At 33.9% G+C, this 18,290-nt stretch overlaps 1 protein-coding gene across 1 annotated transcript in view; it reads right to left on the reverse strand.

Moving 5' to 3' along the window:
* Nucleotides 1–18,290, reverse strand: part of MALRD1 (MAM and LDL receptor class A domain containing 1) — a 538,747-nt gene that overhangs the window by 275,010 nt on the left and 245,447 nt on the right. The window contains exons 24-25 of the mRNA XM_037738994.1: nt 15,700–15,913; nt 2,244–2,491 (exon numbers count right to left, since the gene is read on the reverse strand). Coding sequence (XP_037594922.1) covers nt 2,244–2,491; nt 15,700–15,913 — 462 coding nt within the window. The remainder of the gene's footprint in view (nt 1–2,243; nt 2,492–15,699; nt 15,914–18,290) is intronic.

Genomic DNA, 18,290 nt, shown 5'->3' on the forward strand with positions numbered 1-18,290 from the left:
TGATGAATATATTTTTAATAAGAAACCCAAGATTTCCCAGCAGAATCTTTCCTTACTTGTTCTTATTCAATCTATATCATAAATATTCATCAAGTGAGCCATTCATCATTAATTTTTTGACATTTATTCTAGGAATACTTCATTATTCTCACACAGATGTTTAAAACATTGGGGACTCTAGTTGTGGCACCAGGGGAAAATAGCGATGGATTAAATCCTGAGTTACCACAGTATGAAAAACATCCACGGGACATTTTCAGAAGAGTCTAAATAGAAAAGTTTGGAGGTTGACCTGAAATTTTCACATTTCGTGTTTAATATTTAGATAGGTTTATAAGACTAAAACTAATTTGTGCTTTTCAGAATATCTATAGACGCATAGTGCTAAATTTATAGATAGCCAACATACAGAAATTCTTGTGTGCTTGGGTTTTATTGCTGAGAAAGTACCAAGTATTGGAAGACAGCAAAAAACAGATAAAAACTACACTTGATAAAAACTTAATTATTGCCAACTTAATTAAGTAAAGTTTTGTAGTTATATGAGGCTGCTGCTTTCCCCAAAGAGCCATACAACCTTTTACGTTCTATATACTTTTAATTCTCCACAGATTTCCTTTCATTCTAGACTGCTGACCAAGTTCTATCACTAAACCCCTCATTGATTATGTCACTTCCCTTGCAGAAAATCTTCACTGTCTATGTGATAGATGAAATTGCTCTATGAGAGTTAAACTATAAAATCAACTTACAATGAGACAGAAAAACTCTTCAGACAAAGTAAAATTTTAACATGTACCAATACTGTGCAGTGGTAAGTTGCTGAAGGCTGTTTGATATGTCTCTCTCCCATGGTTAGGGCTCTGTCAGTTGTGGACACAGGCACAGAGAAGTATTGGGCTGGGCACAGTGTTTCTTGCTTGTAATACGAACACTTTGTGAGGCTGAAGTGGGTAGATCACCTGAGGTCAGGAGTTTGAAACCAGCCTGGGCAACCTGGTGAACCCCATTTCTACTGAAAATATAAAAATTAGCTGGGCGTGGTGGTGTGCACCTGTAATCCCAGCTACTCAGAAGGCTGAGGCAGAAGAATCACTTGAACCTGGGAGGTGGAGGTTGCAGTGAGCCCTTATCACTGCACTTCAGCCTGGGCAATAGAGTGAGAGAAACAGAGAAAAAGAAAGAAGGAGAGAGAGAGAGAGAGAGGAGGGAGAGAAAAAGGGAGGGAGGAAGGAAGTTAAAGTTGGAGTCAGTGAAGGTTTAAATCACACAATTGTCTACCAGCCTTATCTGATCAGCTAGTAATTTTCTGGATGTAATTCTCTTGCCTTTCAGAGTTCAAACGTTGGGGAACACCCTATCGGAATACATGTGTCCAGAAATTGCAGAGACTACATTTCTTATTGTAAATACAAATAAATGACATATTTATTTCTGTATCCATCTCTTGCAAGCAAGAGATCTGAGTGCTTGTGAAGTGATCTCTAAACACTTAGTTTGTACTATATGGAAACCTAAATTTAGTTCCTAGCCTAGCTGACTAAAGTCTTTTACGAAAATAAACAAAAAAGCAAACAATAAACAAAGTGGAAAACCCTGTAAATGTGTAGTTATATGAGGCTGCTGCTTTTCCCATAGAGCCATACAACTTTATTTATACTTTTAATTCTCCACAGATGTTTTCATGAAATTTTCACAGGCTAATGACGATGTCATGTTTTCTTCTCTCCTAAAGAAATTATTCTACTTGCTTTAGATCTAAGTTCAGGATCCTTTTTGTTTTTCATAAAGACCTATCCAACATTTTTTTGTGGCTCTATCTCTAATATTCATTCTTAGAGATATTTAATTATATATTGTTAATTCTATTTCTGTTTGTAAAATTTCTATAGTTTTATCAAGTACTAAACTTCTGAAGAGAAAACAACTGATACATTACTTATGTATTTGCCAAGGTGTATTCATGGTTATGATTAACAACCATGGAATTTTCCAATGGTTTCCAATGGTTCAATATCCATGGAATTTATACATAGGAGAAATTCTTCTTCCAACAGTTACAGCAACCCTTTCCTTTCATTCTGAACTATGTCTTTTCCCTCCCTCACATATTCAAAGTTGAATACATTCAAACTCATCTTTTCCCTGGCCCCAGCCATTCTATTTTCTGTACATAAATTTATCAACAGTTGCTCACAATAATTCTGTACTTTTTTGGTTGACTGGTTTGATTTTCCCCATACCTTGCAGTTTTTGCTTCTCTTGCTTATAACGGGGCTTGAAATTCTGGCTGCTTTCATGGGCTGCTGAGAGAATAAACTCTGTATAAAGATGTAATGACCAGATGAATTTCCCAAGGTGTGATCTGCTGCTGGCTCTGTGCCTGCTACGGGGATGCTGCTAGCTTTCAGATTCCAGTAAAAGTCCTCATCTTTCTCCTGCTCCCAGGAGCAAAGATCAAATTCGAAATCACAGCGCCCACTGGAGGTACCTGGAAAATATTTCCAAATAAATGATACAGAAAATAGAAGTTTGCTGACTTTAAAACATACAAGTTAAAATTGCAGTAATCTCACTGTATCATGTAATATTTGAAGCCTTGTAATGCTATCCTGATAGCAACACAGAAATAGACTATTTTGGTTTGCTATACACACAGCTATTTCCATGGGTTATATAAGTTCATTTCCCTACAAATCTGATCCCAGTTTCAAAGTTGATAAACTATTTTAGCATTTCACACATTTCCTCCTCTAAATACCTATTTAGTCAATGTAATTTATTTCTTCTGACTTCTCATCTATGCTTCTCAGGTCTTGGTAAGAAATTTATGAAGTTTATTATTTTGCAATGCATTTTAGGTTGGGGAATGCTGCCCTGAGCAAAAGTTATCATTAATCACAGTATTTTTTAGAATACCTCTATGTTTTAGAGATGAGAAAATTATGAAACAGAAAAGTGAGGCAAAAGCTGTAATAATTTGAATTAACTTATTGTAGTAAGTTAAAGAAATTAAATATGTTAAGTTGTATTAAATAACAAACTATCTCCCAGGTATTTTTTGAAGTATTTTATTACTGTCATTGCTTAAGTTGTTATATTTTCTCATTTCCAAGATAGTAGTGATTACACAGGCATCTTTTATCATGCTTCAGGTAAGTTATAAAGCTGAAAATGGCAGTGAAGATGTTATAAAACTGAGCTTTGTAGTATGAAGCTGTCACACTGTATAAATCTGTCTATTTAGGACTTTTGATATATTTCATTTTTAAATCACTATTCATGATTCTGCATAAAACCAATGAGGGAGGCCAGGCAAAGTGGCTCATGCCTGTAATCCTAGCACTTTGGGAGACCAAGGCAGGTGGATCACCTGCTGACAGGAGTTTGAGACCAGCCTGGCCAACATGATGAAACCCCACCTCTACTAAAAACAAAAAAGTAGCTGGGAGTGGTGGTGGGCATCTGTGATCCCAGCCTCTCAGGGAGGCTGAGGCAGGAAAATCGCTTGAGCCCGGGTGGTCGAGGTTGCAGTGAGTTGAGATTGTGCCATTGCATTCCAGCCTGGGTGACAGGGCGAGACTCCATCTCAAAATCAAAACAAAACAACAAAAAATGAGTAATTTAATCATAAGTAACAAAATGTACTGTTTAGAATTCTTTAATAACAATTCTTTATGAAGTTTTTTGAAGATTATAACTGAAATAAAAATCTGTAAAATCATAAATGAGATAGTGCACCAAAATTTAAAATACTTGAAAAGAACTTATGATAGCATACTGATAAGCCTTCAGATAAATGTTTCTCTCTTAAAGAAACCTCATTTGAACAATTGCTCACATTTTTAAGGCAAAGGAGAGTACAATGATTCTGTCATCAAAATACTCAGGGACTTGCTCTCCAATGCACAAGCCAAAGAAAGGCAGATAATCCCACAGATGCAATGGAATTCCTGGACAAATCATCTACTCTATTTTATTATATATGACTCTTTAAGAAAGTCCAAGTTCTGTTGTGCTTGGCATCAAATCAGTGAGGTTTTTGTTTGTTCCTGTATGGATACACACTTAAAGTTATCCCAAGTCAGATAAAATTGTCTAAATATGCAAAATAAACACTGTATTCTTTGTAGTTTATAAGGTGGAGAATATGAAAGCATACGAGGCTGGGTGCAGTGGTTTACTCCTGTAATACCAACACTTTAGGAGGCCAAGGTGGGAGGATCACATGAGGCCAGGAGTTCAAGACCACCCTAGCCAACAAAGTGAGACTCTGTCTCTAAAAATAACTAAATTTTAAAAATTAAAAAGGAAAACATGCAAGTTTTACCATTGTTTCCATGTCATTTATGGATATGTAAGAAAAGACTGAAATGTAAGCTAACTTTATTATACCTCTGAGTGAGGAACTTGTACAATAAAGAAAAAGAGCTGAAAATGATTATTTTAGCTTTTGAAAGAACTGAAAAAAAGATTACTTCAAGAAAACATCAATACTAATAATTTGTTTTTCTAAAGTGTTTTAACAGTCAAGATAACACACATCTGTAGTGTCTTCAAGGACAGAGATAAATTTTCTGCCATAATTTATGTCATCAAATCAAGAGGATGCCTTTTTAAAAACTAATTGCTAATTAAGTGTTCAAATGTCATTTGTTATATATTTTGTAATTTATTTTTTCCTAGAAAACACTCTAATACTTATAACCTCTTGTAGTATGGAATACTGACGTTCCAAATATCGTTTCAAAGAACTGGGAAATAATAATGAACGCCAACTCAACATCTAGTTTAGAATATTAACTATTGTCTTGGTTAAGAACTATAAAATGAAATAAATAATTCAGTTGCCTTGTGTTGGAAAATTTAGCAGCCTGTGAGCAACAGATTAGCATATAGAGCAGCATCTAGAGAGGCCATTCATATAAGAAAATTATGTGTGCTGCTGAAAAACAGATTTGATATTTTTATTCGTGTAAACATTGCTACATAGATCTTTACGATGTAAATCATATTTTTCTTTTGATCTTTTCCCTCATTTTGAAGCTATGTTTCCTTGGAAAGTTTACTTCTAATACACCAGTGGGGAAAATAAAATAAGCTAACATAGGTTATTTGAATTTCACATCACCGTGATGAAGGGAAACAACTTATAATTTCATACCCTATTATTTCCCATAGGCGCCAGGTAAGAAAAGCAGCAAACAGTCTTGGGAGCTGATGCCAATTCCTGGCATTTCATGGTGCAATTAATGCCAATGCCAGGCAGGTGTGCCATCAGGAAGACAATGATCTCCTATGTCCACAGCTGTGTAATCAATCAAACTAGTTTCTACCTTTCTAAATGCTGTCATTTGTCCATTGATCAGTATCTCCATAGGTATAACGTATGTCTTATTTGCAAAAGCATATTTTGAAGGAACATAATATAATTCCTTTTAAGGTTCTATCATCAAACTCAAAAAATTAAAATCTCACCATTATATTTATGTATTCATTCAACATAAATTTACTGAGCATATTCTATAAATAAAACACATTTAGGAAAATAGGAAGGGAGGGGTACTGTGTATTAAATATAATGTGTGCCAGGTCCTAAAACATTCTCTTTATATCTGCCATTTCATTTAATCCTCTCTTTGTCTCTATATAATAGTTATTATTCTTATTTGGGTTGATGAGAAAGCTGAAGTTCAGAGTTAAAGTATGCTTAGTATTCCGCTGTAAGTTGCAGAGCTTTGAGCTGAAGAAGAGTATGACACGGCTCCATTAGTACTATTCCCTGTTATGACGTGGAATGCAGCAGTTAGGAGTGAGAGATAAAATAAAACAAATTTACAAATACAATGGGATAAGAAAGTACAAGTGTCTATAAAAAAAATTCCCTAAGAGACTCCTTCCTCCCTAAGTAGGTAGCAACATGAAGACAGCAGTCATTCAGTTTGGTGTGATTATTGAGGTATTATACCATGATGTAGTTCATCACTTCTTTAACTCTTCTTCTGAATGTGAATGTCCTACACATGTCAATTTAACATTCAACGGAAGATTCTGCAATCAAATGAATGGGATCAGCTGTATAAATTTTATCTTTCTTTGAAAGATTTTAAAGGATGCTAATATATTAAAGGTTCTGAGACTTCCCACAATATGCAAGCTATTTCTTTATACAACAGAGTATATTCCCAACTTATTTGACTAAGAAATCTCTTTTTTTTTGGCACAACTATTAACATATTATAGGATACTATGCTAATAATACAGGACAAGATTTAAATCCTGATGTTAAGACAAACAAGCAAAAGGCTTAGAGAAGCTAGTTTCCAATTCAGAGTGTGACACTTTCTTATTTTCTTAGCTGGGACACTTTGAGACTCATATTAGTCTCCTGGGCCTGCAGAACAAAAGTACCACAAACTGGGTGGCTTACATCAACAGAAAGTTTTGCTCTGATGCCTTTTTCAGGCTGGAAGTCTGCAATGAAGGTGTTGGCAGCAACATGCTCTCTCTGATAGCTACAGAGGAGAATCCTTCCTTGCCTCTTCATAGCTGCTGGTGGCTACGGGCCATCTTAGTGTTCCTTGACTTGTAGATGTATCACATCAATCACATGTCATTCTCCCTGTTTGTCTTCACATCATCTTTTCTCTGTCAGTCTGTGTCCAATTTTCCCTCTTCTTATAAGGACACCAGTCACTGAATTAGGACCGACCTTTATCCAGCAGGACTTTAATTAGATGACATCTGCAAAAGCCCTATTTCCAAATAAGGTCACATGCTGAGATTCCAGGTGACCATGAGTTTAAAATTCCAGGTGAACCGGTGTACACAAATTTTCAGTGGCCATTATACAACCCAGTTACTTAAATGTTTACTTTTTTGAAGCTCTTAGGCTTTTGTGCTATGTAATCATATCATTCAAAAATAATTATAATTTGGCTAACCTTAATTTCATTTCACGTTTTATATATGGACCAGGACCAAAAAAAGTAATATTAAACAGAAATACTAATAGTAGATAGTTTGACATGTTCTTGATTTTAATGTAAGTATTTTGGAGGCTACATTAAAACTTCTAATATAAGTATTTTCACTGTTCCATTTATTGATCAGATCAAAGGTGATCTTTTCAGTGGTGAGATCCCACTGAAAGAAAAGAGAGAAGGAAGAAGGGGAAGGGTGGGGAGCGGAGGGACTTGATACCTGTTTTTATTTTCTGAAGGCATGACTGTCCACAAGGAAAATCTAAGGAGTGTAGTGCAAAACTCTGATAACTAATAAATGAGTCAGCAAGGTCACGGGACACAAGATTGACATACCATATTACTTAATGAAAATTTAATAATTAAATTTTATTTCTGAATCCTAAAAATACAGAAATAAAAAATAAAATATAATACCATTTATAATCCTTCAAAAAACGAAATAGGTATGAATGTCAAAGACATACACAGAATTTGTATGCTGAAAACTATAAAACACTGATGAGAGAAATCAAAGATCTAAATAATGGGGAAAAACCTACTTTGCTTATGATTGGAAAACTCAATACATTAAAAATATGGCTTCTCCCCAAATTTAAATGGTACTAAATGTGATTTTTATCAAATTTCCATTAAAATAATTTGTAGTTACATATTTTTATAAAATTTGTATAGAACGTCAAAGGAACTAGAATAACTAAAACAATTTTGAGAAAAAGAAGAATAAATTAGGAGGAATTAATCTATCCGATTTCAAGATATATGATACCGCTTTAGTTATCCAGACTGTCTTGTATTGGTGGAGGAATAGATACCTGGATCAACAGAACAGAAAAGAACACAGAAATAGCTCCACGTAAGTATAACTAATTTTTGACAAAGGTACAAAATCAATTAAATAAAAGTAGGACAATCTTGTTAATGATGCTGGAGTAGTTGGATAGTTATAGGCAAAAATAAAAAAAACCTGTGACCAAAATTTGATACTTGATACAAAAATTAACAAAATGATTCACACTCTTAAATGTAGAATAATACAACTTTTTAAAGCACACATAGGAGAAAATCAGGGACCTACGCCTTGATGGAGTATTTTTAGACCTGATATAAAAGCATGATCTCGAAAAGAAAAGATCAATACATTGAACTTCATCAAAACTGAAAATGTTTGCTCTGCATACGATCCTGTTAAAAGAACGAAAAGACAACCCAAAGCCTGGGAGAAAATATTTGCCATTTGCATAATCTGTCAAAGGATACCCATAATGTATAATGAACTATCAACATAGTTATAAAAGGTCTCATTAGAGAATGGGCAAAAGAGACATTTCAGCGAAGAGGATATATGGATTGTAAACAAGCATAGGAAATAATATTCAACATAACTAGCTATTAGGGAAGTGCAAATTAAGATCATAATGAGATATTACTCCTCACTTACAAGATGGGTAATGTAAAAATAAAATAGTAAAAACACCAAATGATTACTAAGTTGTGGAAAAACTCGTTCCTGTCTACATTACTGGTAGCAGCGTGACATGAAGCAGTCGCTACGGAAAATACCACCAGGGTATGTTACGTCTATAGCATGCAACATAACTAAGCAATACAAAGGAAAATGTGACTTATACACACAACAACTTTGGTGGATCTCAAGAGGATGATGCTGAGAGAATGAAGATCTTTGAGACCTCTTCTCAAAGGTCACATCCTGTATAGTTCCATTTATATAACTTTCTCAAAATGATAAAGCAAAGAGATATAAAACAAAGTAGTGGCTTCCTGAGGTTAGGGATGAAGGGAATGAGCTTGACTATAAAGAACTAGCCCAAGGAAGATCTTTGTAAATATGAAGTATCTTAATTGTGGCAATGACGCTTTACACAAATTTGTACATATAATGAAATGCTACAGACTTACACACACATTGAGCCCATATTAGTTTCCAGGTTTTGATACTGGACCATAGCTATGTAACCACTGAGGGGAAAACACATGAAGGGTATGCAGTATTTTTCTGTACTGTCTTTGAATGTTCTACGAATCTACAACTTTCCAAATTAAAGGCTAAAAATACTAATATCACTTGCTGATTATCATTAGAAATTTATGATATAGTGATTCCCTGTGAATGCTGTTATTCTGTGAAGTAATAATAATGAATATATTAAACAAAATTTTTCACATTGTGACATACATAATTTGTGTTCCTACAAAAAAAATGCAGTTTGAGGGTAAATAACTTGGAAACACCCTATGTGCATCAACCTTTGGAAAATTCACAAGGCACATTACATAACAAACAGGGGGAAAATATGGATAATCTCATGAGTGATTCAGAGAAGTTCCTCACATATAATATTTTCTTCCCTGTGAACTACCTGATTTTATAATATGGAAAATATGACCCTAACACATGCCACTTAAGACACTGCGGTAATGAGAGCAGGGACCACTGATGGTAATTTGGGAAAGACAATGAATGTGATCTTAGCTTCCATTACTCAGCTGCAGCCAGCTCTAATGAATTCCTCAAGATAAGGAGAGCTGATCCTTGCCAGAAAGCCTGTCTTAGTAACATTGTGATACCTGACCCACTTTCCAACATAATTTCTCAAATAAAACAAAAGCTATTCCCAGTCCATGCTTAATAACATCTCTGAAAACACACTGGCTATTTTCAAAGCAGTGTGTTACTTTTATGAAAACCCACATTGGGATTAGTGTTTATATATGACTAAATTATCTTTATTTTGTCCCTCCAAAAGTACTTGGCACTTCCTCTAACTCTCAGAAAATGCAAGTGTTTATTTACTCATCTCTTACTAGACAAGAAGGACCACAATTATTCAGGTCATATCTTCTTTTACTTTGTTTTTGCTCTAGGGCCACTTCTATTGGAGGTGCTTAATGTTTACCAAAGAAATAAGTGAAAAGGAAATCCGGTAGTAATATGTCAGATAATGTGAGTGTTAAGTACAAAGTGCTTCCTTATATTTACATGGTTATTGACTAAGAACAAAGTAATTACCTAGGTCAGTGGTTTTCAGTACCTGGGATAATACACACTGGTGTACTCCCTCCCCAAGAGGCAGTCTACACTGTGAAATTAATATTTGCCACAACTAAGCACTAATTATGAAATGATAAAAAGTTTCAGGTAGGATGCTGACCTTAATATAATAAATAATGTATTTAATATAACCTTACTGCAAATGTAACAATTATAGCTTCAAACCATAGTCCCTTCTCCAAAATTCATCTGTTTACTTGGAAATTAGAGAATGCTATATAGTTATATGCTACAATAAATAAAAGAGAGCATTCAAGATGTAAATACATCAACTCAGAAAACCAAGTAAATAAAAACATCCTGAGGGACAAAGTGTGTAGTGAAATTCTCCTTACACATTTATAGAAACCAACGGACATTGTTATTGACATAGTGATGACATAAAAGGGACTGTGTTTTAATTATTCTTGGCTTTTAAAATGTTTTAGCTTTTTTATTCCTTGAATTACATTGGATATACTTTAGCTTCATTCATCATTTTTCATTCTATATTCAAATATCAATTTTTCAAAGAGAATTTCTATGACTGCCCTATTTTGTTTTAATTATGAGCCACCGCTCTAAGCATTTTATCTCACTTTTCTTTACTTCTTGCTGGACCACTAATCACTGTAATATATATGTATGTATGTTTGTATGTGTGTGTGTGTGTGTGTGTGTGTGTGTGTATACACACATATATATATCCTTGTGGGGATGTTAATGAGTACAAAAAACAAAGTTAGGAAGAATGAATAAGACCTATGATTTGATAGCACATCAAACTGACTATAGTCGATAATAAATTAATTTTACATTTTAAAATAACTAAAAGGGTGTAAATAGATTGTAACACAGGGGGTAAATGAGATGGTGGATACCTCATTCTATGGGGTGTGATTATTTCTCATGGCATGCCGGTATCAAGACATCTTATGTAACTCATAGACACAGACACCTACTATGACATGGTTTGGATCTTTGTCCCCACCCAAATCTGATATCAAACTGTAATCCCATGTGTCAGAGAGGAACCTGGTGGGATGTCACTGGATCATGAGGATGGTTTCTCCATTCTATTCTTGTGATAGTAAGCAAGTTCTCAGGTGATCTGATGGTTTAAGAGTATAGTACTCCCTCCCTCACCCTCTGCCTCTTCTGAGTCCATGGAAAACATGCCTTGCTTCTCCTTCACCTCCCACTGTGATTGTAAGTTTTCTGAGGCCTCCCAAGCCATGTGGAACTGTAAGCCAGTTAAACCTCTTTTATTTTTTATAAAATAATTTTTATAAATTACCAAGTCTCAAATATGTCTTTATAGCAGTGTGGGAATAGTACTAATATAACACATACTATATATAACTACAAAATTTAGAAATTTAAAAATTAAGGAAACAAATCACAGAACTTCACCATTTATAGGGTGAAAGTAAGAAATGGTTTTTAAATTGACACTGAATTTTGCTGCAGATTGTTACACAGCATTATCATGATACAGATGACTTATACAGAAATTAGTGCTTGTAATTGAGTGCCGACAAAAAATTACCTACAATTTGTAGCAATGGCCAGGATGACAGTCAATAAAGGGATTGTTATAGAAGACTGAAAAAATTGAGATCTATGTTATGTCACACCAAAATATTTGATAAACCTGGTGCCCAAGATAATGTGGAATGCTGAATACGTAAATAATTAGGTTACAAATTTGTGTGAGGAGCTTTCTGGACAAAATGTTGAAAACATGAATTGGCTACTACTTGATGTGTGTGACAAGATGCCATGAGAAAAATATAAGCTCAGGAAAAAAATGAGCAGCTACAAAAGACACTTAAGAAGGCAAGGAGAGAAGTCAGAAGTTCTGAGATTTTAAACTTTGGAAACAGAAACTTTCATTATTTAAATAGTGGACTGTTAAAACATGTCTTCCAGAAAAGTCCAAACCCAGGGCTCCACCATGAAGGCATGGCCTTGGGACAAAGTCCAAACCAAGCGTAGAGTTGCAGATTCTTTTTCAGACTTTTGACAGGAAAACCAACCTCTCATATACAAATGTAATATGTATATATATATATATATATATATATATATATAATATATCTATTATAAACTATCCTCATATATATAAATATATATACCATATATATATAAACCATCGTCGTGTGTGTGTATATATATATATATATATATATATATATATATATATATATAGAAAGAATGAATAAGACCTACTATTTGATAGCACATTAGGGTGACTATGATCAATAACATCTTAATTTTACATTTTAAAATAAGTTAAAAAGTGTAATTGAATAACTCAAAGGATACATACTTGAGGGAATGGATACCCCATTCTCCATGATGTGCTTATTTCACATTGAATGCCTATATCAAAATACCTCATGTACTCCATAAACATACATACCTACTATGATATGTCTTGGCTCTCTGTCCCCACCCAAATCTCATCTTGAATTGTAATCCACACATGTCAGGGAGGGACATGATGGAAGGTGATATTTTGTATGGTTTATTTTGTTGTGGTTTTACAAAAGTCTGAGGCATCTGAATTCTGAAAAATTACACTAAAGTATATCTCTAGGAAGGAGATACACTGACAACATTACAAATAAAATTCAAAAGCATTATATGTGCTTTATTTAACTGTTACCCTTATATGTTTGTGTGATTGTTAAATGAAAATGGCAATGAGGAAAATGTACAAGCATTTAATACAGAAATAACTAAAATAGAAAATATTCATAACATAAAGATAAATGTTAATAAATACAGAATTCCAGAGTAGTGAAGTACTTTTCCTGGTTCCGATAATAACGGATATTATAAGAAATAACCTAAAATTGAAGGAATATATTGTCATGTGATTTAAAAAGAACATCTATGTATATAACTTTAGAAAATGTTTTATTTTATTTACAACTGATATAGTAATTGTCATATTTATAGGGTACAGTGTAATGTTTCCATATATGTATATATTATATTAATGATCAAATCAAAGTAATTAGCATATCCAACACCTCAAACACTTGTCACTTCCTTGTGGTGAAAACATAAAACTTATTTTTTGTTTGTTTGTTTGTTTGAAGATTCAGTTTTACACAGGAGTGGTAGGGTATATGCAAGAGAATGAAGCTGAACCTCTACATTTTATCATACACAAATATTAACTCAGGAGGGATTAAAGACTTAAAGGCAAGACCTAAAACTATAAAGATCCTAGAAGAAAACCAAGGAAAATGAATTTTCGCCAACAGCATTGGCAAATAATTTATGACTAAATCATAAAAAGCAATTAAAATGAAACCAAAAATTGGCAAGTGGGACCTAATTAAACTAAAGAGCTTTTGCACACACACACACACACACACACACAAAACAAAAACAAATGAACAAAAAACAAACCTACCAACAGAATAAACGGAAAACCTACAAAATAAGAGAAAATAGTCACAGACTGTACATACAACAAAGGTCAAATTTCCTGAATCCATAAAGAATTCAGTCAGTTCAACAAGCAAAAAGCAACCCCATTAAAAAGTGGGTGAAGGACATAAACAGACACTTCAAAAAAAGATAAACAAGCAGCCAACAAACATATGAAAGAAATGCTCTTTATCACTAATCATCAGAGAAATGAAAATCAAAACCACAGTGAGATACCATCTTACGCTAGTTAAAATGGCCATTATTAAAAAGCCAAAAAATAGCAGATGTTGGAGAAGTTATGGAGAAGAGGGAACACTTATATACTCCTGGTGGGAATGTAAATTAGTTCAGACACTGTGGAAGGGAGTTTGAAGACTTCTGAAATAACTCAAAGCAGAATTACCATTTAACTCAGCAATTCCATTATTGGGTATATAACCAAAGGAAAAGAAATCTTTCTCCCAAAAAGGTAACTGCACTCCTATGTTCATTGTAGCATGATTCATAATAGCTAAGACATGGACAATCAAAGAGCCCACCAATAGTGGACTGAATAAAGAAAATCTATTACATATACACCATGGAATACTACCCAGGCATAAACAAAAAATGATATCAAGTCCTTTGCACAAACATGGATGCAGGTAGGGGCCAAAATTCTAAGTGAATTAACACAGGAACAGAAAACCAAATAACGCATGTTCTGATTCACAAATGGATGCTCAACACTGGGTAAATGTGGATATAAACACGGGAAAAATAAGCACTGGGGACTACTGGAGTAGGGAGGGAGAGAGGAGAACAAGGGCTAAAAATCTATGGTGTACTATGCTCACTATCTGGCTGACAAGACTCCTCACACCCCAAATCTCAGTATCACACAATATAAAAGAAACCTGCATAGGTACCACTGATTCTAAAATAAAAGTTGAATTTTTAAATTATATTTTAAGTTTTCGGTTCCATATGCAGAATGTACAGTTTGTTACATAGGTATACACATGCTATGGTGGTTTGCTGCAACCATCACCCTGTCGTCTACATTAGGTATTTCTCCTAATGCTATCACTTCACTACCTCCCACCTCTTGTATCCCTCCCCTAGCCTCCCACCCAAGTATTTTGATTTATGAACCAATGTTTTGCCCAAGCTATCATACCACTTTTAAAAAAATTGAATTTTTTTAAAAAGAAGTGATATGATAGCTTGGGCAAAACACTGGATCATAAATCAAAACACTTGAGTTCTACGACCAGCTCTAGCAGTACATGTTTTATGAACTTTGACAAAACCTTAGCCCCTCTTGTTGACAGCTTCCTCTGTTGACTGCACTAATAATGGCTCTCCCACGTACGTCTTATGGCTTCTGAAGTTCAAATGAAGATTAGTAAATACGAAGGCTTTGAATGTTAAAAGTTCTATGTATATATGAGCTCCATATACTGAAGCTGTTCATAATATTCCAGGTTTGGTTCCCAGAAGCAAATAATATCAAACTGCAATATTCTAGCTCAGAAATTATTAAAGGTAAAAGTGAAATAATTTGTCAATCTTCATTTTGACAATTTATGTTCACCTCATTTGCAGTTAAATGAAGCAACATTGGACTATGTCGCACAATTTTATAGGCTTAGCAGAAAGAGTACACATGGCCCATTTAACTAAGGATATTTTAATATATGGTGTTCATTATGAGTTGATCTCCCTCAACCATATCACATAGCTGATATGTATGTCCTTGTGAAATCACTTTGTCTATTTCATGTACAGGTATTTTTCAGGGTGTTGATTTTTTAACAACCTATCACATCTGATAATATGAACAGAGAAATGACAATCCTCTGAAATGCATCAGAGCCTGTAGGCTCACCAACCCTGCATAAATTGTCTTTAATGAAAATTTTGCTAGTCATTTTTCCAAAAAAACAATTCTTTAATATAAAAAATACTTGTTTCCATTCTGTTTTTCTTTGAAGACTTCTGTTTTCCAATTTATCTCCAATTCATACACACACACACAGCCATCAATTAGTTTTAAATGAATTATGATTATAAATAAATTATTCTGAGAAAGGAGGAAAAGTAGTTGAATCACCTTACCTTCCTCTGGTGTTGATATACACATACTCTGCATGTTGCGACAATAAACACAGCACACTGAGTAAGGTTGTGGGAGTTGAAGGCAAAATAAGAAGATAGAATCCTTTTACTTACGGCAAATGAAAGTAGTCTCATCTGAATTATCTGCACAATCATTCACAAAATCACACAGCTTGTCTTTTGCGATGCAGTGCTTATTAGCACACATGAATTCATGAGCAGTACACTTTCTCTCTGGGCTAAGCAAAGGGGAACAATCTTGGAAGGAAATATCATCCACTGCTACATCTCCTATGTAACTGATACCACGTTTGGCCCTGAAGACAATCTAAAAAAAAAAAAAAAAAAAAAAAAAAAAAAGCCAATTACAGTTAAACTGTCAATCAAGTTCAAAATCAGGGCAAACACCGAGTGTCAAGAACATCAAGTTTGAAAAGTTTGAATGTGATTTTTTTAATGCCCTTATGTTAAACGTGACCCAGGAAATTTGAGGACCATTTAAGACATAACACCTAAGAATGTCATCCTCAACACCTAAGAATGTAGGAGTGGCAAAACCACTGACTCATGTGTAGATTTTTAAGATATGGGACTAGAAAATTGGCAGGAGTCATCCATCCACTGCTGCCTTTGCCAGCTCTCAGATCACACAAGACCTACTCCTGTTTTAGAGCCTCACTGCAGAGTAAAGCAGGTCAATTAGGTGATGTAAAGCATGTCAATCAAATGGCATACCAAGAGTGAAAAGACACAAGTAGATTCTTTACTTTGCTCAATTCTTGCCATTCCTCGGTTTGTCCATTCCAACTATTTGAAAGCTAAAAGGTAAATCCTCAGTACCATGAGTTTTTTTAAAAATGTGGCACATCTTTGGAATTGAAATGGTTTTGATTTGCCTTTGATTCGCCTTTGATTCATGTATATGATGAAAAGACTCTTCACGTGTCCCACTGTTTGACAATGATTTTCTACATATGGCAACTGCAGTAGAATCAAGAAGAATGAAGAATACTAACAGGCGTCATTAATGGTTTTAGAAACTCCATATTCAATTTGTAACAATATCTTTGCTTAGAATAAAAATGAATGCCATTTCATAGGTACATAAAATGTCACATATTCTGTAGTTTAGGATTTTTCAGTGAAATGAATTCAGCCTTTTTATTAAGTTTCTCTACAAGCTAAATATGTATATGTTAACATAGGAAACAGATATTTCCAAGTAACTTAGAACAATTATAGGTGAGTTAACAAGTACAGTTTTACTTTAGTGATTTTGTATGAAAAACAATTACTGCTAACAAATTTCCAAATATCTTTTGACCAATTCTGGACAATTATTTTTCATAGAAGAAATAATTACAGTTTTTTTTTCCCTTCAGATGTGGTAGGTCTTTATACTATTGTGTGAACCTGAGTGTTCTTCTCTTAACATGAGAAGATGGAATAACTGAAATCATGCCTCTCACATCAAAAGAAAAATATAACTGTGTTCATATATTGAGTTTACATAAAAGGAACAGACTGTCTTGATAGCAGGTAAGTTTAGAAAGAAAAAAATTAAATCAGTAAGATAGATGAAAAGCTTGGAAGTGATTAAAAAGAGATGAAACCAAAAAGTATAATAAGGTCTATGACTTTCTTAAATGAGAAATTGAGCCATGGAAAAATGTCGATATGCAAAGTGAAAAAGATAATTATCTGGAGAGTCTAAAATTTCAATATAGGCTGCAATGCTCTGTGAATAAGAAATCAGATAATGCAGTGACTGTTGTACTCTTAATTTGCTTATCTTCTGTCTTATAGGTACAATCTCAGTTGCTTTCCATGTCCAAATAATCAAACCATCACTTACAATGCTTCATACTGTGTTGGTTGAGATTCCCTAGACTTTAATATTGAATGGGATTAACTGTTCTTAAAAAAGAGAGAAACTACAATGCATCTTTTTTTTTTTTTCAGGCAGAATAAAGTCAGGGTTAATTATTTTTGTAAAATTTAACAGGCAATGTAGCATAACAGTTGCAATGTAGACTGGTAGAAGGCCTGACCGTACTTCCAGTCTGCCTCTGACATTTGTAGTTACATAACTAGAGCAAAAGACCTAACTTCTGGGTATTTATATATTCTAATTTATAATATGGAGATAATAATACCATGTACATAAGATTATTGTGAAAGCAAAATGAGTATTTTAAAAATTCATATAATAGTACTTAGCACTCAGTAAGTGCTATATATGTGATTGCTCCAATAATAAAAATTATAATTAAATATTTTGTTTAAATTTTGGGGGCTTCCCAAATAAAATTATACAAACTTCCCAGTGATGCTTGAGAACACTATTTCTAAAAATATTTTATATCTTTCCTCAAGGGCTACAGGCACTCATCTTTGTGAGACTAAAGGGAATGATCTTATAAGAAATGGCAGAATCATGAACGATGTGCCTAACTCCTCACTGTATATTGTTTGCATGGTGCACAGCAGTGCGCTTTGTACATAGTAAGTGCTCAATAAGATTTTATGGAAGGAATCACACAAAACAGCAAATATTCACAAGCCAGTAATATTTAGTTTTAAGAGTCAAAAAATCAGGGGTATATTTCTCTTTAATAAAATCTCAATATGTGAAAAATTAGAAATTCAGAATGGATGAATTAATAATTGATTGCACATGCTGAAATTCCCCTTAATATTACTTC

Source organism: Cebus imitator, unplaced genomic scaffold (assembly GCF_001604975.1).
Source record: "Cebus imitator isolate Cc_AM_T3 unplaced genomic scaffold, Cebus_imitator-1.0 Scaffold61, whole genome shotgun sequence".
Lineage (NCBI taxonomy): Eukaryota > Metazoa > Chordata > Mammalia > Primates > Cebidae > Cebus > Cebus imitator.